The 25517-nt window shown below is 45.8% G+C and overlaps 1 protein-coding gene across 1 annotated transcript in view; it reads right to left on the bottom strand.

The window, feature by feature from the left end:
• The window catches only part of SCRIB (scribbled planar cell polarity protein), a gene marked incomplete at both ends in the record, with an annotated part of 66018 nt that overhangs the window by 12579 nt on the left and 27922 nt on the right, over positions 1 to 25517 (bottom strand). Inside the window, 11 exons of the mRNA XM_010286699.1 lie at positions 3780 to 3836; positions 4088 to 4207; positions 4897 to 5085; positions 8475 to 8591; positions 9034 to 9210; positions 12630 to 12740; positions 13000 to 13257; positions 19828 to 19908; positions 20399 to 20713; positions 23909 to 23986; positions 24563 to 24652. Coding sequence (XP_010285001.1) covers positions 3780 to 3836; positions 4088 to 4207; positions 4897 to 5085; positions 8475 to 8591; positions 9034 to 9210; positions 12630 to 12740; positions 13000 to 13257; positions 19828 to 19908; positions 20399 to 20713; positions 23909 to 23986; positions 24563 to 24652 — 1593 coding nt within the window. The remainder of the gene's footprint in view (positions 1 to 3779; positions 3837 to 4087; positions 4208 to 4896; positions 5086 to 8474; positions 8592 to 9033; positions 9211 to 12629; positions 12741 to 12999; positions 13258 to 19827; positions 19909 to 20398; positions 20714 to 23908; positions 23987 to 24562; positions 24653 to 25517) is intronic.

Here is a 25517-nt window from a genome sequence, read left to right as displayed (position 1 = left end):
TCAGCACCATGCTGGGCAGTAACTCCAGAGAGGGGACAGAGGAGCATGAACAGTGCGGGCGCCAGGAAAGGGTGAGCAGAAACCCAGCACATATGTTGGGCCTGAGGAAATAGGAGCTGGAATTCTGCACGAGCTTGGTTATTGCCAGCAAAACAGACAGGAACAGACACACCATACAACACAAGCCAGGGTGTCACCAGGTGAGGGGAAGAGAGCAGATGTCTCCAAGATCCTCAGCAGGATCCACCCTGGGGAAACGGAAGGGACCTAAAGCCTCCCCAAGCCTAAGCTACACCATCACCAAGGGAAAGGAAAAGATTGCTTATTGCTAGAAGAGACAACTTCACAGAGCACAGACTGGAGACGCTGGAAGGGAATGGAAAAACAAATCTACAGAGCACAGGCATAGTTGTCACTAGGGAAAAAGATCTAAAAAAAACCCACAAAACCCAAGCATCACAGCCAAAAGACTATATATAGACACAGAAATTGTGTAAGCATAAGGCAGGGCTTCAAATCAGCTGGTCAGCTCTCAGTCATTCAATGCAGCACAGGAATATTATGAGTGACCAGTGACTAATCTCACAAGCCCCAGCTACAGGCTTGCTTCCAAGCTGCAAGAGAAAGGTAGTATGTTACTTGTCTTAAGTACAAATGCACAGAAACCATTCTTTTTGTGACTTTTTGCCCAACACCTATGCTGCAGAGCAGGGGCTGTGGACAAAAGCAGCATCCTTCTTCCATTCTATTGCGTATTGCAACCCTCCTGATTCCTCCTCCCAAACAGCAGCAACCAGGTGGTCTAGAAGTCCCAAGGCTGGAAGTACGGGAAGTGTAAGGCATCTGAGAAATACATGGAGCTAATTAAAAATTGTGGCAAGAACCTAGGCCCTTCCGTATTACCACTACCAAATAATCAGTGTCCCACATCACACCCCCAATCTCCAGACAATAATGAGCAACATGAGAAGACATAATGCCCTGGAGGATCACAAGACCCAAAGGGATAATTTAAGGATATTTAAGCTAAAGTCTATTCTGAATCTGGTTATGCTTATCTTGGACAAGTATTAGCTGTAAGGCGAGTGTTCAAGCTGACAGTAGTCTTGTACAGAATCATAGAACCTTTGGGTTGGCAGGGACCTTTAAAGGCCAACTAATCCAACCCCCTGTCCCCTGCAGGGACATCTTCAACTAGAGCAGGTTTCTCAGAGCCCCGTCCAACCTGATCTGGAATGTTTCCAGGGATGAGACATCTACCACCACCCTCATTGTGAAAAATGTCTTCCTTAGATCTAGTCTAAATCTACCCTACTTTAGTTTAAAACCATTACCCCTCATCCTGTCGCAACAGGCCCTGCTGAAAACTCTGTCCTCATCTTTCTTAGAAACCCCCTTTAAGTCCTGGCAGGCTGCAATAAGATCTCCCCGGAGCCTTTTCTTCTACAGCTGAGAGAGCGAGCGGCTGCATGATTCTAAGTTGCCGGCTGGGGCTAAACCACAACACACAGTCCCCCACAACTCTAAATTTGAGAGAGATGGATTTAAGGGAGACTGTTCAGTGGATGAGGAATTGGTTGGATGATAGCACCCAGAGGGTGGTGGTCAACAGCTCAATGTCCAAATGGAGATTGGTGACGAGCAGTGTCCCTCAGGGGTCCGTGTTGGGACCAGTACTCTTTAATATTAATGACACAGACAGTGGGATCGAGTGCATCCTCAGCAAGTTTGCAGATTACACCAAGCTGAGTGGTGCAGCTGACATGCCTGAGGGAGGATGCCATCCAGAGGGACCTGGACAAGCTCAAGAAGTGGGTTCATGTGAACCTCATAAGGCTTAACAAGGACAAGTGCAGGGTCCTGCACCTGGGTCAGGGGAACCCCCAGTATCAGTACCAGCTGGGAGGTGAAGGGATGAAGAGCAGACCTGCCGAGAAGGACTTGGGGGTACCAGGGGATGAAAAGCTGGACATGAGCTGGCAGTGTGCACTCACAGCCCAGAAGGCCAACCATATCCTGGGCTGCATCCAAAGCAGCGTGGCCAGCAGGTCAAGGGAGGGGATTCTGCCCCTCTGCTCCACTCTGGTGAGACCCCACCTGGAGCACTGTGTCCAGCCCTGGAGTCCTCAGCACAGGAAAGACATGGACCTGTTGGAGTGGGTCCAGAGGAGGCCACAGAAATGCTCAGAAGGATGGAACAGCTCTGCTGGGAGGCCAGACTGAGAGAGTCGGGGTTGTTCAGCCTGGAGAAGAGGAGGCTCCCGGGAAACTTTATTGCAGCCTTCCAGTACTTAAAGGGGGCTGATAAGAAAGATGGGGACAAACATTTTAGCAGGGCCTGTAGTGATAGGACAAGGGGTAATGGTTTTAAACTAAAATAGGGTAGATTTAGACTAGATCTAAGGAAGACATTTTTCACAATGAGGGTGGTGAAACCCTGGCACAGGTTGCCCAGAGAGGTGGTAGATGCCGCATCCCTGGAAACATTCAAGGTCAGGTTGGATGGGGCTCTGAGCAACCTGCTCTGGTTGGGGATGTCCCTGGTCATGGCAGGGGCCTGGACTAGATGGCCGTTAAAGGTCCCTTCCAACCCAAACTATTCTATGTGACATGCTGACATCCATCTAAGCTCTAGGCCAGGAAAGATAAAGCAAAGCTTCCAAAAGGAGTCTGCAACACACAGAGCCCCTTTTGTCTTTCTACCCCAGTTGTCCATAAAATTGTACCTTGCAGAGCGTATTGCAGTCACTGACAGCAGGCAGAATAGGATTATATAAATATGAAATATACATGTATATTTAATGATTACACATATTGTATGCCTGCAAGGTCATACGACCATCTTCTTGTTCATTGCTCTGTCCTCTTACAGTCTGTGCCATTGTCTATTCAAAACCTTGACCTTTTTTTCAAAAACATGTAAAATCTCAAGTGTTAACTAAATTACAAAGATCACCTCCATCCAGTATTGTCAACATAAGTACACTCTCATGGGGTCACAAATGTAAAAAAACCTGAGTGATTACAACTACAGAAAGAGCCTAGTGAAATATTAGGTGTATCTAAATTGGAAACCTGAAGAAACACCTACAAAATGTACACTTACTTATCTGACAGGAGAGCAAATGCCTAATTGACAATACTGAAGAATTCCATTTTCCCTCATCTTCCAAAAGAATCTGACTGAATAAACTACAGTTTTAAGAGGGATAACTAGAAAACCCAGGTCCTCGAGGGGCTTGACTCTGCTAATTTATTTCTGTGAAAGGCTGAAATAGTAGACAGAAATACAAAATTCTCATAATGAATCAGAAAAATTATCTGATAATCTCAGTAAACCGAGGAGCACAAACTTGTGATTGATTAACAGTGCCACTTCTTCAATTCAGGGCAACTTTGAGCTGTGTGTTCTCATCTTTGCTCATAAAAGCTCTGTCCAGTCATGGAGTGCTGTATAGAGAGAACTGATGAAGTGTGGGAGTTCCAAGCTAATAGACCATTTTTCTCAAAGTTGCAGCTTGGCTAGAAAGTACCGGCAGGTAACAAAAATGAACTCTGTAAATGACATAAGAGTACCACCAAAGAGGTACATAGGAAGGTATGGCAAAGCCAAAAAGCAGCTAGAGTAACTGAGTGGTGCACTACAAAGAGAGAAGGCCCAAAGCCCCCCATAGCATTAACAGCTGGGTAGAGATAATCTGTGGCATTTTCCTTAGGGCTCAACAGGCTTGGCAGAACTGCTGTCAAGAACAGATTCTGCTACATGAAAAAACTCTCACCACTTTCTCCATTTCTTCTCTCTCCCACTGAGTTGCTTCTCTCACCATTTCCATCTCCTAGGAGAGATCAAAGTTAGAGCCACTTCACCCAGCGCTCTCTCCACACTGAGAGTGCTTGTAACCTCATGAAAATTTCAGAGTCCCGTCCTAGTGCATTCCTGATGAAAGTGCTGGGACCTGCTGATCCCATAAAAAGGAAGTCCACTACCCATTATATTGCAGATTCCATGCAGTGAGAAAGACACTAGAGATTTTCAGAAACTTTTTCCACTCCGTAACATTCTCCCAGCTGTAGCCAGAATACTCACCTTCTGTAGGATCTCCAGCTCTTCAGGGCTTAAATCCCGATCAATAGAAGAGATACTTTCCAGGCTATTCTTGCGCCCAATACCAGCAGCAAAAGGGTTTGCAATAATTCCTGGGGACATCTACAAAGCAAAAAGGCAATAAAAAAAGGTGGAAGCCCAGTGTGTGCCATACAAAAACTTGCAGATCCTGGGCTCCCAGACACAGAATACCAATATGATTCTAGGCAAGTTAGAACTCTCACAACTTGAAACCTATTTCAGCTGTCAATTACTGAAGGAACTTGAGGTCTAAGAAAGATGAATTTAAATTGAAACAGGTACAGAAAAGGGGATAAGGTGACCAGGGACTGGGTACATATTCCAGTGGAGAATAAAAAAAGCTTACTTGCTAAGCCTTGAAAAAAAGAAAGCTGAGAAGGCACAGGATTGCTATGGGTAAGTGCTTCCCTGTGGGGAAAGGCAAACACCAATAAACAGACAATTTACTTTACATATAACATTGGCACAAGAAAAAATAGGCATAAATAGCCTGGAGAAAATTAGCTTGAAAACTAGTATCAGTGCAGTGATATTGTGAAACAGTTGTAATCAGCAGAAGAGAGACAGTCATTAGAGACTATTGCTTTTATGAACTGGCAACCACCTCCAGTTCATATAGCAGGAGACGAGGCTTTGAGATCTGGGACCTAAAAAAAGTAATAAATCTACAGCAAAAGGTTGGAAAAATCCAGCTATCTTCTACGACAAAAAAGAGGTGGGATCCTTGTGGTACTGGTCATTATGAGGGCACCCCGCACATCAGTTCTCACCTCAATGGCAGCTGCAGCCTTGGGATCAAAGCCATCACACACTAGCACAAGGAGTGCATCACCCACACTTCGGAGTATCTGTACTGCTTCTGTATGTGTCATTCCCAGCAAACTCTGGTGATTCACCTCCAGGATCCGCATTCCCACTTTCAGACGTCCATCCCGGGCTGCAGCCCCAGAGGAGCTCACCTATAACAAATGGGGGGAACCAAGATATCACCTAAGGAGGTAAGAGAAGATTAGAAAGCATGGGGACCATCAAGAGGAAGGAATGAGAGAGGACAGCATACAAAGGAAACACAGAGAAAAGGCTGCAGCTACATGTCAGGGAAAGCATCTGGAAATACTTATATATACTTATGGAGAGGATAGAAAAGGAAGAATATCTACAGTTTGGTTGAGAAAACAGGTGTGGAAGAAATTTCTTATTGGAGATAAAAAGAACCTGTATTTGAAATGTGTTATCCCAAGGAAAGAAACTACTTTTGTTTTGTCAATGAAGCAGGTGAGAAAGCTCGCTCTCCCATCTATGATTTATCTTCAAGGAAAGGAAAGTGTAATAATTTTTTGCTGGGAGAGAGACAGAAAATGCAAGCATGGGATAATTTTTGTGGATAAAGATAAGAGAGGCATAAAGATTTTTCACTGTCTTTGTGGTAGAGACAGGCATAACAAGTTAGGCATATCTGTCCTCTCTTTCAGAGAAATAACGTGTAACTCCTATTTTCTTTCCTCAGCAAGTCACAAGAACTTATACTTGCCTCATGTACACAAGCTGTCACCAGGGGAAGCAACTACATGCAGCATATTGATAAGGCACATGAAAGCCAGAGTTTGTCTTAAAGAGTACAAGCATCCATATATGTTTGAGGAAAGAATGAAAGTGCATGCTTTGCCACCAGAACAAAGGTGGTAAAGGCAAGGAGTTTTATTCTTTTTTTCCCTCTTTGGAACAGGGAAAAGAGACTGCAGGACTTGCTGTGGGTACAAAGTGAAAGTAAAGGAAAAAAAAAAAAATCAAAAAACCCAAACACATGCAAACATGAGGCTCAGGAGAAATAAGCAAGCTGGGGAAGTGAGAAAAAATTGAACAATGGCGGTAGGAGAAGCTACTACCAGGAACCAGACAGAAATACAGGATACAACTTCAAGTGCCTTAGGGAAAGGAACAGAATCACCAAATGGGCATTATTTTTTCTAATGGGAAACCATAAAAGCCTGGAACAAAATGGGATGTATACACAGTCAAGCTAGATCAAATGAAGACCTTGGTACATTTTGTATATAGACAGTCCTTACTGAGAACACCAGAGACAAAAGAACGGCTTCAATTCAAAGGCCCAGTCTCAAAGCCAAAGAACCAACAGGACTAAGATTTACAAAGAGAATTATGACCAGTGTTACACAAGGGCTTCACAGAAAGAATATGTCAGCATCAGGGATCTCAAGCAAAGCCTGTAGATCTATGACAAGAGAATAAGGAGAGCACAAGAACACACAAAGTTGGCTCCTGGGTGGGGGAAATACAAGGACATGCATGACTGGTTGTCAAGGTAGGATGGAGGCACAGGTAACCTCAGAAGAAGGAAAGAAAGAAAGGACTACCACACACCACATTACTGGGATCAGAGAGGCAAAAAGACCCAAAAGAAACCAAAGGCATGGGTGTTTATTGGATTTATGAGAGCTGTTTTGGAGGCAAAAAAACAACAGATATGTGTTTAATAAAGTACCGGTAAAAAGAGAAGAAAAAATGCTGCATGCATTTTTTTTTTCTTTTTTTTTTTTTTTAAAGGTTTGAGGGAAGGGTAAGCAGCCATGCATGCCTACACATAATTTCTTCAGGACTGTGAAGGAAAACATTTAAGTGTGTATGAGTGCGTGTGCATGCATAAGAGTGGTCACATGCAGCTGAATGGAAAAAGACTGAGTACTCACAATTTCTTTTCCAGGGAGAGCAAGTGCATAAGTGTGACAGTAGAACACCCAGAAATAATGGGAGGAGGTGAAGTTAATGTAGAAAAATGTCCTTAATGCCAACTGTCATCTGTATTATTGATATGTATATGTCACTGAGGGACACTGAGCTATCCCCATTTAGAGAGATCATGAATTTCCAATTGTAGATGTAATTTATACTTCTCATGGTATTCAACTTGTAACACTTCATAAAGGAGGTTTTAAAAAGGAAGAACCAGATTACAACTTTTTTAAAAAAATACAATTAAGGGACTCAATGGAAACGCAAATTAAGAAAAACTAAGGAGAAAGAAGATAGTAATCAGACATCCAAAGAGGAGGAAGAAGAAAAAGCACTACCTTGTCTCTCAGTTACTGGAAATATACAGACAAAATAACAGAAGCAGGAAAAACACTCTGGTTAAGACAGATAAGAGAGAACAAACTGAAGTAACACAGTTTAAGGGAGAGCAGAAACGTTCAGTGCTTTGGTTCTCCAAAGGCTAAAACAACTACTATTTAAAAAAAAAAAAAAAAAAGAAAAAAGCCAGGGGGGACAGGACACTAACCCTTGCAATGGGGCTAAACTGTAAGCCTTCCAAACCCTAAATTCTATAACACTAAAGGTGATAAAAACAAACCTAATCATTAAAAATAACTGTAGGTTACTTTTAGTAGTTTTCTTTTATTGCTATTTCAAATATTGTAGTTGAATGTGTAACTATTTCTTTAAGTGAATTTACTCTTTTAACTTTAAAACTCAGATAAAGAAGTTATATCCAAGTAATAACAAATGCTGAGTATACGCTTTCTTTGAAAGTGCCAATTATTAGAAAGGGTTAACTGGCAAATATAGAGTGTTCACCATCAAGCAAGGATTATTAAGACATCTAGAGCTAGAGCAGAGTTTCTACCCTACCATACCAGCCAAAGAGGGAATGAGTGACACTAATGTGAACATCCAGAGTCCACCTGTGGTCAGCATCAAGATCGAAAATTACACCACTTATCACTATGCTCTGCTGCTAACAAGAAAGACTTTTTGGTAGGCAATGCCTTTTGGTAGGGGTCAGGAGGAACATAAGCTTATACACAGTGTATTGTTGAAAAGAAAATATGCATTACTTCCTGGGGAAAAGTGACATGACAAGTAAGTATGCACACAAGCAGTCATTTACAAAAGAAAAGGAACAAAATTACACACGCGGTATCTGGCACAGGAGGAAAGGTGAGCAATTCATAATGCTTTCAAAGAAAGGAGGAAAGAGCATGCATGTTGAGTGGGTAGAATGGCCACAAGCACTTAGGGGAAGCAACAGGCATGGAGGGGAAAACGAAAGATGTATGGGTTCATGTTATAGAAAAAAAAAGCAAGAGAAGAAACTTAAGGCAAAATAAAAGCAAACATAAGAACTAAAAGAAGATGTTTTGTAGCTGTTGTAGAGGAAGAAATACAAAAGGGAACAGATGTGCCTCCTTCAGTGCATGGAGAATACTCCAGGAGAATTGATGTACCCAGTGAAAAGTGGAGAGAGCATATCCAACAAATTCCACAGGGATCACCCTTTTCCCTAGCAGTCCTTGCATGCAGCCAAGTGGCAGAGTTAGTGGTCTGGTACCTTAGAAATGAAGATGCCTTCATCAGTGGGATCAAATGGATTTCCAGCATGACCTTTTGCTCCACCCCGGATGCTGATGCCCAGCTTTTCTCCTGGAGCCTTTTCAATACATATTTCCTGTAAAAACAGAAAAGGTCTCCTTGTTTCTGGGTCAAGTTCAGACTGGAATTGTTGAGAAAACACTCCTAGTAGCTGGCCATATTCTAAATACCCTGAAAAGGACCCAAATTAGACCTTTCACTCATTTAGTACAGTTCATTCCTTTTGATGAGGCTCTGCCCTTTTCTGCATTTCTGTCTCCTGTTCAGGTCTGGTCTTCATGAAATCTGATCATTCTCTGATCACAGTATCACCATGGTCATGGCAAGAGACCCTTGAGAGTCCTCAACTGATACATACTTACAAGAGACTAGATTCTGCCACAGGAGCAGGAAATTTCAACCAGAAATTTGGCTGTATCCTAGCCCCAGACTTCCAGCTAGATAAGAAATTGCCTTCAAAAGTGATCCTGCTATAAAGAAGAGTGCAATTCCCCCTAGTTCTCTCACTTAGAACGTACCTGCATCCCAGGTGGTGGTGGGTCTCGCCTTACTAACATAGTCAGCTCCTGGGTGTTGGAGAGCAGGGCATTCACTGCTTCCTGGTGGGTAGCATGGCGCAGGTCAATACTATTTACCTCCAGGATCCTGTCCCCTACACGGAGTCCACTGTGAGATGCCAGTCCACGGGGAATGACCTACGAAGAATCATTCATATTACAACTAGAGAAGGAAATTCCACCCCTCCTTGGAGAGACACTGATTGTGATCACTAGGCTATCCTCCAACATCCTCTGAGGCCTGTTTTGACTTCACTCTCTGCAAGCGAAGTTCCCCAAGAGGTAACACATCTGTGAACACTGGCAAAGAACAAAGTAAGGTTTGCTTTAAAGTGTCATTCCATAATTTCTTATATTCTCACATTATTATTTCCATCTGAAACAATCCTGTGTCAGCTTTTCCATTATTTTGCCTGCGACTGTAACCAGAAGACAGCTTTTTCACAAGAACTCTGAAGGAACTCAAATGTTAAACTGCAGGGCCGTTGTCAGAAGTGCATCATCTACCATTACAAATGGCCACTGTACCAGGACTGACAGTGTCAGTACAACTCCAGTCCTCAAGAACTGATCTTGAGAGCTACAGAGTTACTAACCAAGAAACCTAACTTCTATTCCTGGTAAAACAACGGAGTCAACAAAGAAAGAGTAAGATCTGTGAACATGTGGATAAGCAGGGTTTGTTGGGAAAGAGTTAGTTTGGCTTTGGTAAAAGCAAATCCTGCCTCATTCACCTACTGAAGCGCTGTGAGAGAAACATGAACACATGAAGGAAAGAATCTGGTAGACAGAACGGCCCTTGAAAGTCTGAAGCTAAAGACTATTAGAGAAGCTGTGTCCACTGGATGGGAGAAAAGGCCATCTTAATGGAGTGAAAGTTGGTTAAAGGAGAGGAAACAAAGGGCAGGGCTGGACAGCTGCTGCTCAGGACACGAAAGATTCACTGGTGGCATGCCTGAGGGATTGGTGTGGGATGGTGCTGTTCAGCATGTCCATCTGTGACCTGAGAAAGACAGTGAACAGTGAAATTTCCAGGTCTGCAGATGATACTGTGCTGTTTTGAGGAGCCAAATACCACCCTGATGGTGGGGAACTTCAAAAGGGATCAAGAAAACTGGACAAAAACGGCATGAGCTTCAGCACAGACAATGAGTCTATGGAAAAACACCTTAAGCCATGCACACACAACACTGAACTCAGAAACAGCAATTCAGCAAAGTTTCTAGAGACATTGTCACATGTTTTCTGAAATCATGGGCTCCATATGCAGGAAGAGACAAAAAAAGCCAACAAAACTTTGGGCATCATCAGAAAGGGCACTGAGACCCAGACTGACCGAATCTCCTGTATCTCCAGGACTGTTCAATTCTTTGCTCCCAAAAAGGCAGAGCAGAAGGGGACCCAGAAACTGCGCCTAGGACTGTGCAAGGATGATGGTGATATGCCACAGGGTAAGGGTCCCCAGCACCAGCCGGAGGATCCCTGGTGCTTTAGAGGAAGAATGCAGCTTACAGGGTCTTGGGCTACAAGGAGTACCTGGGACTTCACCATTGGAAGGTGTGCTCTTATCAAGGTGCTGAGCTGGCGAGTGAAGAAGCTACAAGATGAGATGAGCCCACTGCATGGCATCAGTGAAAACGAACAGGAGAGCAACAGGCTCTTTGCAGACACCCTGTAGAGAGGAGTCCAAATCCCATGTTGTATGGATGGGTCAGCTAGGGGCTATGCTTAAACAAACACCAGAGGTTCCCAAGCTGGGGAAGGCTCGAAGCTTGAGATTGCTGGCAACAGAGAGAAGAGTCCTTCTCTCTACTGACACGCATGTGAAAGATAGGTATAGTGCCTTGTAGCAGATGAGGAGAAACAAACTACTCAAAAGGAAGCACTGGAGCCATACCAGAATGAACCACGTGTCAGCACCAACAGGAAGCATCACGTGAAACCTACTGGAAACCACTTCTGCAAGGGACAGAGGCACACATCTGACAGACTTGCTGTTTCAGGAGGCTTGTTGCTAGCCAGAGGCTCGGATCCAGTATACTGTGAAAGACAGCTAAGTCTGCAGTGCGCTCTTGCAACAGGGGAGGGTGTAACCAGTGAGTTGAGGGAAGTGATCGTTCCCCACTGATCAGTGCTTGTGATGTTACATCTGGGGTACAAGACAGACACTGATAAACTGGAGTGAGTGCAGTGGAGAGCCAATAAGATGAACAGGGGTATAGAGAATACATTGTACAAAGAGAGGCAGAGAGACCTAGAGTTCTTCATTCTTGAGAACAGAAAGCTAAAAGACAGTTGCTGCTGTCTTCAACTACCTGTACAATGGTACAGAGAAAACAGAGGCCAGGTTCTTCTCAAAGGTACCCAGTGGTATAGGGAGACAGGCAAGAGATCCAGGTTGAAACAAGGAAAATTCTGACTGGGTATTAGGAAGAAAACATTCACCATAATAGTAGTTAAACACTGGAAGAGGAGCCCAGAAAGGCTGCGAGATCTTCATCTTTGGCAATACCCAGAACTTGACTAGACAAGGCCCTCAGCAAGCTGAGGCTGGCCCTGTGCTTTCAGTGAGATGAAATCACCTCTGCAGGTCCTTTCCAACTTGAATGATCCTGTGATGCCGCATGTTGAGAAGTACATAGTGGGGTTAGAGAAGGTCCAGAGAAAGGCAACTAAAATAATGAGGGGATGCAGCAGCACCTTGCAAGGAGAAAAGAAGGCCAGAACACTTGAGTTGGGAAAGAAAGCAAAGGAAGGAGAATGAATGAGCTTTACAACACTGAAGGTGGTGACTAAGCTGAATATAGAACTTCTGTTTACCAAACTGGCAACACAAAAATGGAGGAGCACTCAGTGTAACACTGTTTTAGAGCAGATCAAAGACTGCTTCTTCAGGTGACAGGTAATGATGTTTTGGGACTTGCAGCCATGGGTGTTACAGAAGACAGATTCAGCACGCCCAAGGGACAAGAGACATACGGATGCAGAAGGGGCTGGGTAGGGACATCCTCTCTAACATCCCTAATCCAACAAGTGTGGATGTGAGGAACTGTAAAGGGAATGAGCTGCAGCAAGTGGCTGGCTTGGGTGCTGTCTCTAAAGAGCATCAGCTAATGCGTCCACTGGAAAGAGGATGTCAGGTTGAAGGACACTGGCCTGAATGCAGAAGAGTACTTCTTTTTTCCCTTGCAGTTACACATTCATCCCACTAACACTTTCTGAGTAACGACTGGTTTTCTGAAATGCCTGTATCTTTCCAGGATTCATTAAAAGCTAACATAAGCTCAGCAATTTCAAAAGCTAACTCTCCCCAAACAGTTCAGCATGAAGTATACAGGTTTGCAGGCTTTTACATGCCATTCAGATTTCTGCAACTATTATGTCTAGTAAATGGTCTACTAACCATTTACATATGCACGCATCCCTCCGCCATCCCATTTTTTTTTTTAAATCTGTAACATACTTCACAGACTCTCGCATCAAAATCCTTCATCTTATCCCCAATAATTAAACATCTCAAAAATGTCCACTGCTAGGCTGCTCACACAGGACTCTACCTTTGAAATGAAGACACCTGGTTCATGAATACCAAAGGGATGGCTTGAATGGTCACTGCCTCCTACGATGCTGAGTCCCAGGGGACCACCTGCTTTTACAAGGTGAATTTCCTTGAGGGAAGAAGAAGCAGAGTCAAAGGGCATAAGGGATATCACATAAGGACCACAAACACTGAAAAACATGGAGTCAGGAATGTTTTGCATGAGTGAACACAAGATAAGCACTCACAGGACAAGGGCGTTTCCCATTATTTCTCAACGTCCCAGTACCATAGTGGGCCAGTCCTCATCTAGGGGTAGTCAAAGACTACCAATTTTTCAAAGGAAAAATACCCGAGATTACACTATCCCATATTCCAGACACACTCACCTCAATGGGATATTGATCCTCCAGGCCTTTAGACAGATGGTTCCTTTGCAGCGAAGGCGTCTCCTCCGGTGGGCTCTCGCCATGGCTGGGAGGCGGTGGTGGCGAGTGCATGCGCACTCGTGGCACACCTGGCGAGTCTCCCTCGCTGAGCTGCTCTGCACCCTCTCTCTCTACCAGCAGTACGATGGTGGGGGAGGATGCAGTAAGCAGCGCTACTGCCTGATCATGCCTGGCTTCTGTCATGTCTACCCCATTGATCTAGAACAACCCGCAAACTCAGTGTCAGACCAGCACCCAAGTACACCTTGTCATTTTAAGCACTTAGCCCAGCACCTTAAGGGACCCCATTCTGCTGGAACACTGCCCCTTCTCAAAAGCCTGTTCCCCAAAGCATTTTGTAACTTACCCCACTCCTTCCTATCTGGCAAAGGGACACAGGCACCTGCTCATCCCCACCTCACCACAATCCTCTCTCTAGACAGCTTACCAGCTCCTTTCCCACCTTTCCTCTACACCTCCCAAGTCCTAACAGCATCCATGATGCTCCAGGGGACCATGAAAACCAAGTATGATGCTCCACCTCCTGGAGCACTACAAACCTAGCTGTTGCCCGGACTATCATAGAATCTTTGGGTTGGAAAGGACCTTTAAAGGTCTTCTAGTCCAACCCCCCTGCAGTGAGCAGGGACAACTTCAACTAGAGCAGGTTGCTCAGAGCTCCCATAAAGACTAGGCTGTGGCTTAATCATTAGCAACAGAGTACCTGTCACTCCTTCTTGGCTTTGTATTCCAGCTTTCCTACCGGGTCATAAGAAAAGAACCCCAAGAGATTGCATTAAAGGAAGGGGTCCAAAGATCTCAATATGGCAAGATGACAAAACAGTGATTCCCAGAAGTGATGCCACGGCACACTAATGTGCCATAGCATCAGCTGCCTTTGCACTAGGCCATTTGCCCTTATCAATCACTCTCAAAGCCCAGACACAGGCACTGAAGAGCATGATCCGATGTGCGACAGGACCCGTCACTGGCCACTGAGCTGCTGTCTGCCCATGTTGGGCAAGGTCATGGTAGCCTGGGGAAGATGTCAGTTTTAAGCCATAAAAAGTGTCCCCCAGGTATAAAAAGACTTGGAAGCACTGAGAAAGAGTCTGCTAGTCCAAAGTGACTGACTGGCTGACACAAAAGGAAAATTAGAATTCTTTTGGACAAGAAAACATTATCCAATATACTATGCCAAATAATTTTGAGAATACAACTACAGTCATCTTGTGCTATCAGTGAAAGACATAATGCTTCATACAAAGAGGAACTTCAGTACGTACAGGAAAGCAGCAATGTCATTCATATAAAGCACTGAAGAGAACTCATCTGAAAAATTGTATACAATTCTCATCCTTCACACACAAAAAAATTATCTAACGTAAGTTAATAAGATGTACAGAGAAAAGCTGCTAAGACAGGCAGGGGAACACAGATCCTTTCCTACAAAATTAAGAGTTGAAACAGCTTGCCTAGAAACTCAAAGGACCAGAAAGAATGTGACTGTTCTCTATGAATGTATGAGGGACAGAATATAGAACAACACTGGCAAAAGGACAAAACTTGCCATAAAAAGTTGAAGCTGAAAATTAAAATGTTTCTAGTCCTTAAGGTTCTGGAAAAGCTTTCCAAAATGAACAATAAAAATGAACAGGAAAATACGAGCTTTTAAGATGGAGTTTGATCAGCTTACGAAATAATAACGTGACTTTGTAACAGCCATAGCAACTGGATTTTGTAGCCTGATTCCTCATTGTCCAATTCCTAGAAATATTATAGTTACTCCCCAGTTCCTTCCGAGAAAGCAGTTTCTGGACTAAGCTGACTGCCTGTAGCCCAACAAGGCTTTGTCCAGAACATCCATAAACACCACCCCCCCACCCCCCCTCACCTGACCTGCCCCATCCTATCCACAGTCAAGTGTGCTGCTCCCCTTATGACAGAGAAGAAGATAGCCCTATGCTGTGTTGGACACAAACAGGAAACACTCAGCCCCAGTAGCGTCTCCTCTACTCAGAGGTGTGTCCCCAAAGGGACACCTTTGGCACCAACCATAGAGGACAAACAGAAGGATGTGAAGGCATGCCAGCCTGCACATGCATGCAGGAAGAGAAAGGATGTAAAGGTACCTGGGTAATGGCTGCTGAGCATAAGAGACAAGGCAATAAGCAGGAAAGATAATAAATTAAGCACACAGGTACATAAACCTTAATGAAATGCAGATAACACAAGACTCAAGACACTCATGGATGGATCATTAAAGGAATCATTCAAATGGTAACATTAAAGAAGTGCGACCAAAAACTTGGTCAATATGCAGAGGAAATCAAGATTATCATGGGTTAGCAGAACAGCTCTCACAGGAAAGAGCAAACCTGCTACAGGAACTTTTAAGGGGGAATGTGGGCATGTGCAAAACTTGTTATAGGATGTTTAGCAGAAGGATCACAGGTGGGAAAGAGGAGTGGCCAAGGAGAAGAGTGGAGGAACAAGCATGGGAAAATGGAGAGGGTAGAGAATAAAAGAGGCTGATCATACGCAAGCAGGCTGCTGGTCAGTAATGCTTGTCTGGCCAAGCCCTGTGCCTGATCACCATAGTTTGCTCTATCTTTTTATCAAACTCTGTTTGTATTTACTGTGTGAGTTTGCTCTCTGTTCTGGGCATGTGTGCAAGATCTACTAGTAAAATTCAAGTTGGACTAGCCAGCAACTAGGAATCCAAAACATGGAAAGATCCAACAGCTGGCCCAGAAACTGGATAAAAGGCTCACTGTCTGACCAAAGAGCCTTGAAGAATTTGATGCTTGGACCAGAGTCTGAAAAGACCTGCAAACATGAATATTTATGCGAGTTGAGTGAGGGAGTATATGTGCATGTTCCACTGGCAAACCTTAAGCCTGATTAGCCAGAGGGTAGGAACAGGGTTAAGTTGTCTGTGTTGTTCATGCCCCATGAGGACTGTCTGTGTTTATGTGTGCACCTGTAAAGGTACTGCCCCCCTCCTTGTCTGTGTAAATCTGTGGCCAGCCATGTCTGCAGTGTTTCATCTGCACTTAGCCTTCCTGATGGCTGGACCTGGGAATGGGGAAAAGCAGCAGCCTTGTGTCCAGTAGACTAGAAAGGAAGGATCCCCTTGGGTCCTCCCATCTGTGAGATACACCCATTTTTAAGAAAGATGACATGCGGAAGAGACTTGGCCCTTAGGTTCTTATTACCAGATCAAGGACCAACATACCCCACAGACAGACCTGCCATAACAGCATGCACTCTTGACTTCACGCATTCCCTTCTGTTATTTTTCTGCCACTGACAAGAAGATGAGAACGGTCAGACTTGGTCAGACCAAAAGTATACAGTGGTACTTCCCCGGACTAGTGAACAGGGACAGAGAAACTCCCTGAGCCAGAGGTATATTGTATATAAGCTCTTGATGGCATTTTACTCATTAACTTCTCCATTACCTGGCAATCATGATGCCTTCCCAGCATGTGGAACATGTGGACTCCATGTGTTGCTTGGTGCTACTATTGTCCTAAATCTCACCCAGAATCAGTTTTCTTCAGTCTATTCCCACTCCTATCCCAAAAAAACGAGCTGCCTTAGCCACTGCTCCCAATCCTGCACCCTCCCTGCTAGATTCCCATCCTACAATTCAAACTCTCCAACATTCCCCCCTTGCAGCTCCCTGCCCCATGTTTTCCACCGCCAAAACGACTCTCAAGATGCCTGTGATGACTCTAAAGACACACTAGAATACAGGGAAAGCCGGAGAATTAGTAGTCAATCACTGGTGAGTTTTGTGGGGTGTTAACTTTGAAGAGAGACCTAGGCTGGGCTCTTCAATCCATGTACTCAAAGCTCCCTTAAGAAACTAAAAGGAGCTATCCCAGTCCTTCCTCTGCAGAGAAGTCCAGGATAATTTAGAGCACAGGGGAAGAGTATGAAGCTGTGCTGTATTTCTTTTTCTAAGAAAAGAAAAATTCTTTGGCAAAGTGAGAACTGAGGCATGACTAGGAGGATATGGCTTTGGAAATGGGCCTGTACCTGCTGGACCTATGAAACCACCTGTATCCTAATGACAGCTCCCCTGCTTTCCCCATGCAGATACAGAAGAACACATGCAACCTGCACTGCACATCCCAGGAAGCATCACATCCTGAAAAGCTTTCCAATAAAAATGGGTAACCACTGCTTCAAAAGAATTGTGGTAAACAGGGAATTCACGCAATGCTGGGCAGACACTGCTTTGAAGTGAACAGACTCTCTCTCAAATTCATAGAATAGTTGGGTTGGAAGGGACCTTAAAGATCACCTAGTTCCAAACCCCCTGCCTCATGCAGGGACACCTTCCACTAGACCAGGTTGCTCAATGCCTTATCCAGCCTGCCCTTGAACATTTCCAGGGATGGGGCATACAAAACTTCTTCCAGCAACCTCTTCCACTGTCTCACCACCTTCATAGAGAAGAATTTCTTCCTTATATCTAATCTAAATCTACCCTCTTTCAGTTTAAAGCCATTACCCCTTGTCCTAGCACTACATGCCCTTGTAAAAATCCATCTCCAGCCTTCTTGTAGGCTCCCTTCAGGTACTGGAAGGCTGCTGTATAAGGTCCCACAGGAGCCTTCTCTTTTCCAGGCTGAACAAGCCCAGCTCTCTCAGCCTGTCCTCACAGAAGAGGTGCTCCAGCCCTCTGATCATCTTCACGGCCCTCCTCTGAACTCACTCCAACAGATGCATGTCCTTCTTATGTTGGGGGCCCCAGAGCTGGACACAGGGAGGGTCTCACCAGAGCAGAGTAGAGAGGGAGAATCACCTCCCTCAACCTGCAGGTCACGCTTCTTTTGATGTAGCCCAGATACGACTGGCCTTCTGGGCTGCAAGCGCACATTTCCAGGTCATGCTGAGCTTCTCATCAACCAACACCCCCAAGTTTTTCTCGTCAGTACCATCCAGTATCACTGGGACAGGGCAGCCTCACAGCTCTAACCTACCGCCAGATTTCACCAGAGACTGAGCTAAACTCACACAGCTGCTCATGCATCTCTCACAGAAAGCAGATATTCTCAAGGACAAATATCTCCAAGAAGATATGAGAAGCCTCAGAATGTCACACTACCTCTATGTGGATATCATACTTAGCCGTGAACCCCACAAACAGGAATGGCAGAACAGCAGCTGCTGCCAGGAGGCATGGCTGCTCAGAAGCAAGTCAGGTGGAAGATACAGAAGTTATGTGAATAGTCCAGAATAGGTAAGTGTTCTCATGAAAGATAATAATTTGTTCCTGCTTTCATCATAACTGAGCACAAGATTTCAGCTGCAGGTGATGCTCAGCACCAAACCTTTTATGACTACACACATCAGGACAGGTAACATCCTTGAGAGCAGGGGACCATGCTCTCAAGCATGGATACATCTTCTACCTGTGCAATAACACTGCACTCATCATTGCAGCGGGTGAGTCAGAGGATTAATGACAGCACGGCCTTCATCCACATTAAAATCTAACAAAGGCCCATACATGTAAGCCCTGAGCCCATACATTGCAGTCTGAAGACACTGCAAGCTATTACTAGGGAATTAGATTTGCTTTCCTATGAAGCTGCCCACAAATATAAATAGAGCTGCTAATGGGGGGTGGAGACACATTTGACTTTTGAGTCTATTCTGAGACCTTGTGTTTCCTTCTTGCCACAAGTAGAGCAAATCAACACCATATGATAGGCTGTGTACTTGCAATTATGCCTCTCAGTCATGCCTCTGTACCAGTGGAGCATCAAAAGATGAGCAAAACCAAAATAAATTAAGCTGTCTGGCAATAATCAGTGTCAGGGCTTGATTTTGGGAGGAAGGGGGAGCACTAGCAAGGAGGGAGAGATGCTGTACCAGTTCAAGTCTCCTGCCAAGGTACGAATGTCAGACCTGGGCCAGAGCTCCACTAAAATGTTGTGCCAGAGCAAATACAACACAGCCTCCAGCCTTGGGATAGAGCAGACAGAAGCCAGCACTGACAAGGCTGTATCAGTGTTTACTCACACCAGCTCTGTGGTAACACGTGCTCTTACCACAACAGCTGGATCAGAAACCCACCACCAGCACCAGGATGCGGGAGCTTTCACTCGGAGGCAGCATGCGAGCTTGGGAAGAGGGTCAGGAGACTCAGCAGACTCTCCCCGCAGGAAGGGGAGCAAGTGACACATTAGGCAGAGAGACTTGAGGTTAGAAGCAGCAGTGAAATCCATACCACTGGCATAAACAGGAAGGTAAACTGGAGCCAGAGTTTCAATGAAAGCAGGGGGAAGCACTGCGGTACACCCTGCCCAGCCCTATACCACCTTCAGGCAGCGTCTCTCTGCTTCAGCCTACACTGACCCCTGCCACCCTGCTCTCTACAGGGAGCTGGTCAGCTATGCCCCAAAGGGCTTCCTTCCCCACACGCCATGCTGTGGCAGAGCCCTCTGAGGCTGTCCTACAAGGCTCTGGAGGGACATCAGGCTACGGCAATCCTGTCATTATCATCTCTCTCCAGTACAGCCCGGACTGCCACATGCTGCTCCTGTGGGAAAGTGCTCTCACGCAATGCTTGGGGAAAGGGGAGGCATTAACTGCACCCACCACCAGTCACAGGCAGGGGCAGAACGACGAAGATTAAGTGCTCTCCCAGAAGGCTCAGGAGCTGAAAAAAGGACCCTCAAAATCCAGATTCAACGACAGAAAAACAGTCCCTGTATGAGGAAGGGCAGGGAGCTGAGTCAGACCCCTTCCCTGCACACCCACACTCACCGAGATGACCCGATCTCCTACGTGCAGGATCCCGTCCCGATGGGCTGCACCACCCTCTGCAATCCGTGAGATAAAGATCCCCTGAAACACAGTCAGAAGAGTCAGAGCAGCCTGTGCTTCCCCTTACCAGGGTCTGGCTTTCCAGAATCGTTCCTGGACCCCAGACAAGTCTCAGCCCTTTCCCCTTCACAGACCCCTCCCCTGCCCTGGCACTTCCCATTTGTTCCTCACACCACACAAACCCTCTTCTGCTTCTAGAGCCACCTGCAAAACCTCCAGCGGCAGCAAAGCCTTCATGTGGCCGAGAGCCCAGAATATATGTCAAGAGGACAGCAGCAAGATTAAATGTCATTGGCAGGGATTATGAGCCCCAGCCCCACCTCCCTCTGAACTTCTCTCCTTCCCTGACTTAAAGAGTACTTTCTGGCTCTCAGAGACTGCCTGGCCCATCAGCCCAGGGCCATGCTGCTCTGCTGCGTGTCCATGGGTGAGGAAGACCCCGTGCTGCTCTCACAAGTAGTGCTGAGATTCGGGGATCAAGCACCTTCTTTCCCAGGGAATCATGACTGACCGTGTCACCAGCCCGGTAGGGTGTGGAGCCTTTGCCACCAGCAATGCTGAAGCCCAGACCCTTCTCATTGCGCACGAGGCAAGTGGAATATCTCTCCGTGGGAGGTGCCCCCTCAGGTCGCTCTGGGAAACGTAGACCACCTCGCCTCTCACGAGGGCTGTAGTCATCCTCAGGGCGTAGCGGTGTGACAGTGATGGCGTTCTCTGGCTCCACCATCCGCTCTCGCAGAACTGTCATCGAGACAGAGCTTCCCGACCCACGCAGAGCTTCCACTGCCACATGATGCTCAGCACAGTGCAGGGACACACCATTCACCTGGGGACAGAGCGAGCCAAGCACAACCCTTACCTCTGTGGGAAGTTCTTCCAACAGCTGCCCAGACAGTCTTAGCAACTGCTGCCCAGCAGAAGCACAGCTCAACCCCTGCAGAGCTGGGTCAACATCTTGTTCCCACAGGGGTACCCAGACCTCGCCTGCTGCCCACCAAGTGGCACAGGAGGCTCCCACAACACGTATTGCCTGTCCCAGGCCAGGACAGCCCCTGCCAAGGACAGTAAAGGCCCTTTCAAAGGAATTCTCCCCCACAGGGAGCTCCAACTTCCCTGTCGCCTGTATCATCCCTGCAGGCAACAAACTCCCAGACAGATAATCACCCACCCAGAACTATCTCCCCTAACAAATCTCAATACAACTCAGGTCGACACAACTTCTTGTTCACCTTCAAGAAGGACATCTAACTCCTCATACCCTGAAACACTCTTTTCCTTCCACTCCATGCAAATGTAGTAAAGTACTTGCAGAGAGGACATCAGGTTCTGCAGCTCTCAAGGAAGCAACCCAATTAGCTCCTTGCTTCTCTGATTTCAGAAAAAGAGTCCTACCACATCAGAAGACTGAGGAAATGAAAAGTGTGGGCCCACGAAGTTGAAGAATCTTCTTTTTGTAGAAGCTACCTCATTTCATATTAACATACTGTCCTGGTTTCAGCCAGGATAGAATTAATTTTCTTCATAGAAGCTAGTGTAAGGCTATGTTTTGGATTTGGGATGAGAAAATGTAGATAATGTGCTGATGTTTTGAGTTGTTGCTAAGTAGTCAAGGACAGTCCAGCTTCTCGTGATAGTCTGCCAGCAAGAAGGCTGGGGGTGCACGGGAAGCTGGGAGGGGACACAGCCAGGACAGCTGACCCAGGCTGATCAAAGAGATATTCCTTACCATATGACATCATGCTCAGTATATAAAGCTGGGACGAAGAAGAAGGAGGGGGTGGAGGGACGTTCGGAGTGATGGCGTCTGTCTTCCCAAGAAACCATTACGCATAATGGAGCCCTGCTTCCCTGGAGAACACCTGCCTGCCCGTGGGGAGTGGGGAATGAATTCCTTGTTTTGCTTTGCTTGCGTGTGCAGCTTTTGCTTTACCTATTAAACTGTCTTTATCTCAAACCATGAGTTTTCTCACTTTTACTCGTCCGATTCTCTCCCCCATCCCACTGTGGGGGAGTGAGTGAGTGGCTGCGTGGTGCTTGGTTGCCAGCTGGGGCTAAACCACAACACATACACTTACAGGAAAGACTGTACTCAGCCTGAAAACCAGATATTCAAATCTATTTCCTCCACTTCATGGCATTTAGGGTTTTTTCCTATCATGGCCTTCATTACTGAGCCATGCTCTGTACCCCTACTCTAGGGGTAAAGAGGTATTCCTTACAATTCATAGCCAATGAGAAAGGAACCCAAGTCTGATGTGCCCCAGCCATGTCTTACTTGTGGATATAACACAGTCTTTTAGAAGGAAATCTCTAAGTTATGTTGTGAGGGTACATCCACTTTTGCAGGAGGCATAGATGAACGGGCATCATGGGAAGTAAATCAGAAGTGAAAAAAATAGTCTTTTCCTAAAGCTGTAACTGAAGAGGGATCTACTTTACATGAAATAGTAGGGTGCCATGAATTTAGCTGTTGTGAAAGGGAGTAATTATTCATCTCCCAGTATCTTCAAGTTCTGATTTTGGAAATCATGCTGCAGCAAAATGCAGTACGATGCATGCAGCACAAGGAAGTCTGGTGACACTTAAGGCCCTAAAACATACAAGAGACCAGGCTAGCTAAAGCACATATTCCTTTTTGGACTTAAACTTCATGGAATTATCAAGACAATGCTATGATAACTGCAGAAGTGAACAAGGTTGTCCTGGTTTCAGCCAGGATAGAGCTGGTTTTCTTCACAGAAGCTAGTGTGAGACTATGTTTTGGATTTGGGATAAGAACTGTTGATAACGTGCTCAAGGACAGTCCAGTTTCTCGTGCTGGCCTGCTAGCAAGAAGGCTGGGGGTGCCCGGGGAGCTGGGAGGGGACACGGCCAGGACAGCTGACCCAGGCTGGCCAAAGAGATATCCCATACTATACGACGTCATGCCCAGTACGTAAACTGGAGTTAGCCGGGGGGCGGAAATCACTGCTCGGGGACGGGCTGTCGATCGCCGGCTGGTTAGCAATTGCTGTATTGGGCATCACTTGTTCTTGTACATTCCTTTGTTGGTATTATTATTGTTGCTATCATTGTTGTTTCTTTCTCTCTTTCTGTCCTATTAAACTGTTTTTATCTCAACCCACGAGTTTTTTTTTCTAATTCTTTCCCCCGTCCCACTGGGGGAGGGGGAGGGAGTGAGCGGCTGCGTGGTGCTTAGTTGCCAGCTGGGGCTAAACCACGACAAAGGTAACTTCTGAAACTCCAGAATCAAGTTTTTCTCATGAAGCAGTATAAAAACTTCTAATTACAGAATCATATAGCACTTTATTTGACTTCTACCATGGTCAATGCCAGGTAAGTGATGAGAAAGACTGGAACATCTACTCAGGCAAATGCCCAGGTCTCCACTGCTAATATGTAGGCTGCAGTGAGTGGGAGCGCAATGAGATACCTAGAGACACCATACCAGATCACACAAACACAGGCCAGTGCCCAAAATACAGATCATTTACTCCTCTGATCTCTCTCCAGCACTGTAGTGATACCTATTCCCTCCATAATGCAATCAATCCTTCCTCAAGTGCATCTCAATCCTGTATGATTAAGCATGTTTTTAAATAATTTGAAGACAGGCAAGCATGGCATGTGGCCGGCTCCCTAGCTAAGAAGTTATCTTAGAAGGTCTACTTCTGCCCCACACAGCAAAGCAAATGTTTAGCAGCCAGGTGGTCGGCCTGTTGGGGACGCGGGCACACACTGCTGAGTATTTCTTCCTACCTGGGTTACACACCACTTCAGAGTTGGGGGGACAGTGAATGCACGAGCAATTTCTGTCATTATAAAGGAGCAAAAGATTAATGGCAATGTTAATTAAACAACCAACTGAACCAACTGAACTAACTTTTGCTCTTGCATAGCTCCTGATGCTTAATGTGGCCTACAAACTAGCACAATGCAAATAAATACCACAATCCATACTTCTCCCTCCACTCTCAAGTCATTAGAATTGTTTACTTCTTCACAGTAGCTAGGTTCTTACCTCCAGAAGCTTGTCCCCAACACGAACACCTGCACGAGCTGCAGGACCCTCTTCTGACACACGGGAAATAAAGATGCCCTGGAAACAAAACTACTTATTAGAAGAGGTGGAGCCCATTCTTCAATCCTCTGAAGAGAGACCACTCCACCCCGTTCAACTTAAGGCAAAGGGGAAATCTCTCGCCAATCCCATAACCCGGATGCGGGGACAGGAGAGCAACATCACCCCATTCAGGAGTTGGTAGAAAGGGGAAAGAAATCCCATTGCAGGGCTACCCCACAGATGACAAAGGAGAAAAGGCAATGACACTTTAATCCTTTTCCAGTGGGACAAGAATATGATGCAGCTGATGCCAACACATGCGTGGAAGACAACCCCATACACTGTGACATGAGGACACAGATAGGAAAGAAACAGCTGTTCTCATTGCTGCTCTCTGCGGTCGGTAGCAGGAAGGTACAATAAGTTGTGCTCCAGAGGCAAGAGCCTGCTCAGCCCTGCCAGCCTCCTGCTTCAGGGTGGGTCGAGGGCTTCTCCCACCTTGCTCTGAGAGCTCAACCCAGCCACAAAGCACATACAGACATCAACCTCCACCTACAGAGAACTAGCCCCTGAAAGTGGGTGCTTCAATAGTTATACAGTCCAGCGTCTTACCTCGTCATCACCCTTATAGGGGGTGGAGCCCTTGCCCCCTGCGATGCTGATGCCCAGCCCCCCTGTCTGCCGCACGATAGTCAATGTCAGCTGGAAGCAGAATGGACACAGGTTACAGGTCAGTGCAAGCCAGAATGCCCAAAACATCTTGAAGAGCAAGGGATGACTACTTAAAGAATAAGCACAGGAGTATAAACTTCATCTGCATGTATCTGCTCACATATTTGTGTAAGCTGTGCTGTCCATGCCTCAAAGGCACCAAAGTCACAATACATTTAAACAAACAAATCCTTTTTCACAGTTGAGTCCTGAACCACATCTCAAGACCAAGAGTCAGTTTGCCTGCAATGAACACATCAGAACGAGATGTCCACCACAAAGTAAACTGAGCGGCAGAGAGATGGGACTGCATAAAGAAACAGGGATCACATCACAGCCAGTTCTACCACATGGCTCCCTTTGGGGTGTAATTTCAAACAACTACTGGGACATTAAGAGTCACTCCAATGTAACATGCAGTAACAAGAATGGCACCTCTTCCAGAATACCCTGGACAAATACTTGGCTTTGCTCTGTTGATGGAAATCAGTGCATGATTCCAGAAAAGCCATCTGCTTTGCCCAGCTGGCTCCTTCCTCTCCTGCCCTCTGCAGAGGCAGGCTCAGGACTGTAGCTATGCAACCCAGAAGTCTCTTCTCCTTCCTATCTCCCACCTCTATATACCAAATTATGCCCACTTCCAATAGCAAAACATTTGGTCAAACTTGAACTGATATTGCTTATATTCAGGACACCAGCATAAACTGTTCACGTTGCCCCACTCATGAGAAGGAAGATAGGGAGCATGTGGTAGGATACAGGGAAAGGAATGGGATAGACAGGACTCTGTCAGGGATCTGTCAGGGCCAAGGACCAAGGACCTGGTAAGGTGACAGAAATGTACATAGACTCATGG

The sequence above is a fragment of the Phaethon lepturus genome, unplaced genomic scaffold, assembly GCF_000687285.1.
Source record: "Phaethon lepturus isolate BGI_N335 unplaced genomic scaffold, ASM68728v1 scaffold1945, whole genome shotgun sequence".
NCBI lineage: Eukaryota > Metazoa > Chordata > Aves > Phaethontiformes > Phaethontidae > Phaethon > Phaethon lepturus.
Note: the sequence above shows the minus strand (reverse complement) of the source record. Positions and strands in the feature narration are given on the sequence as shown.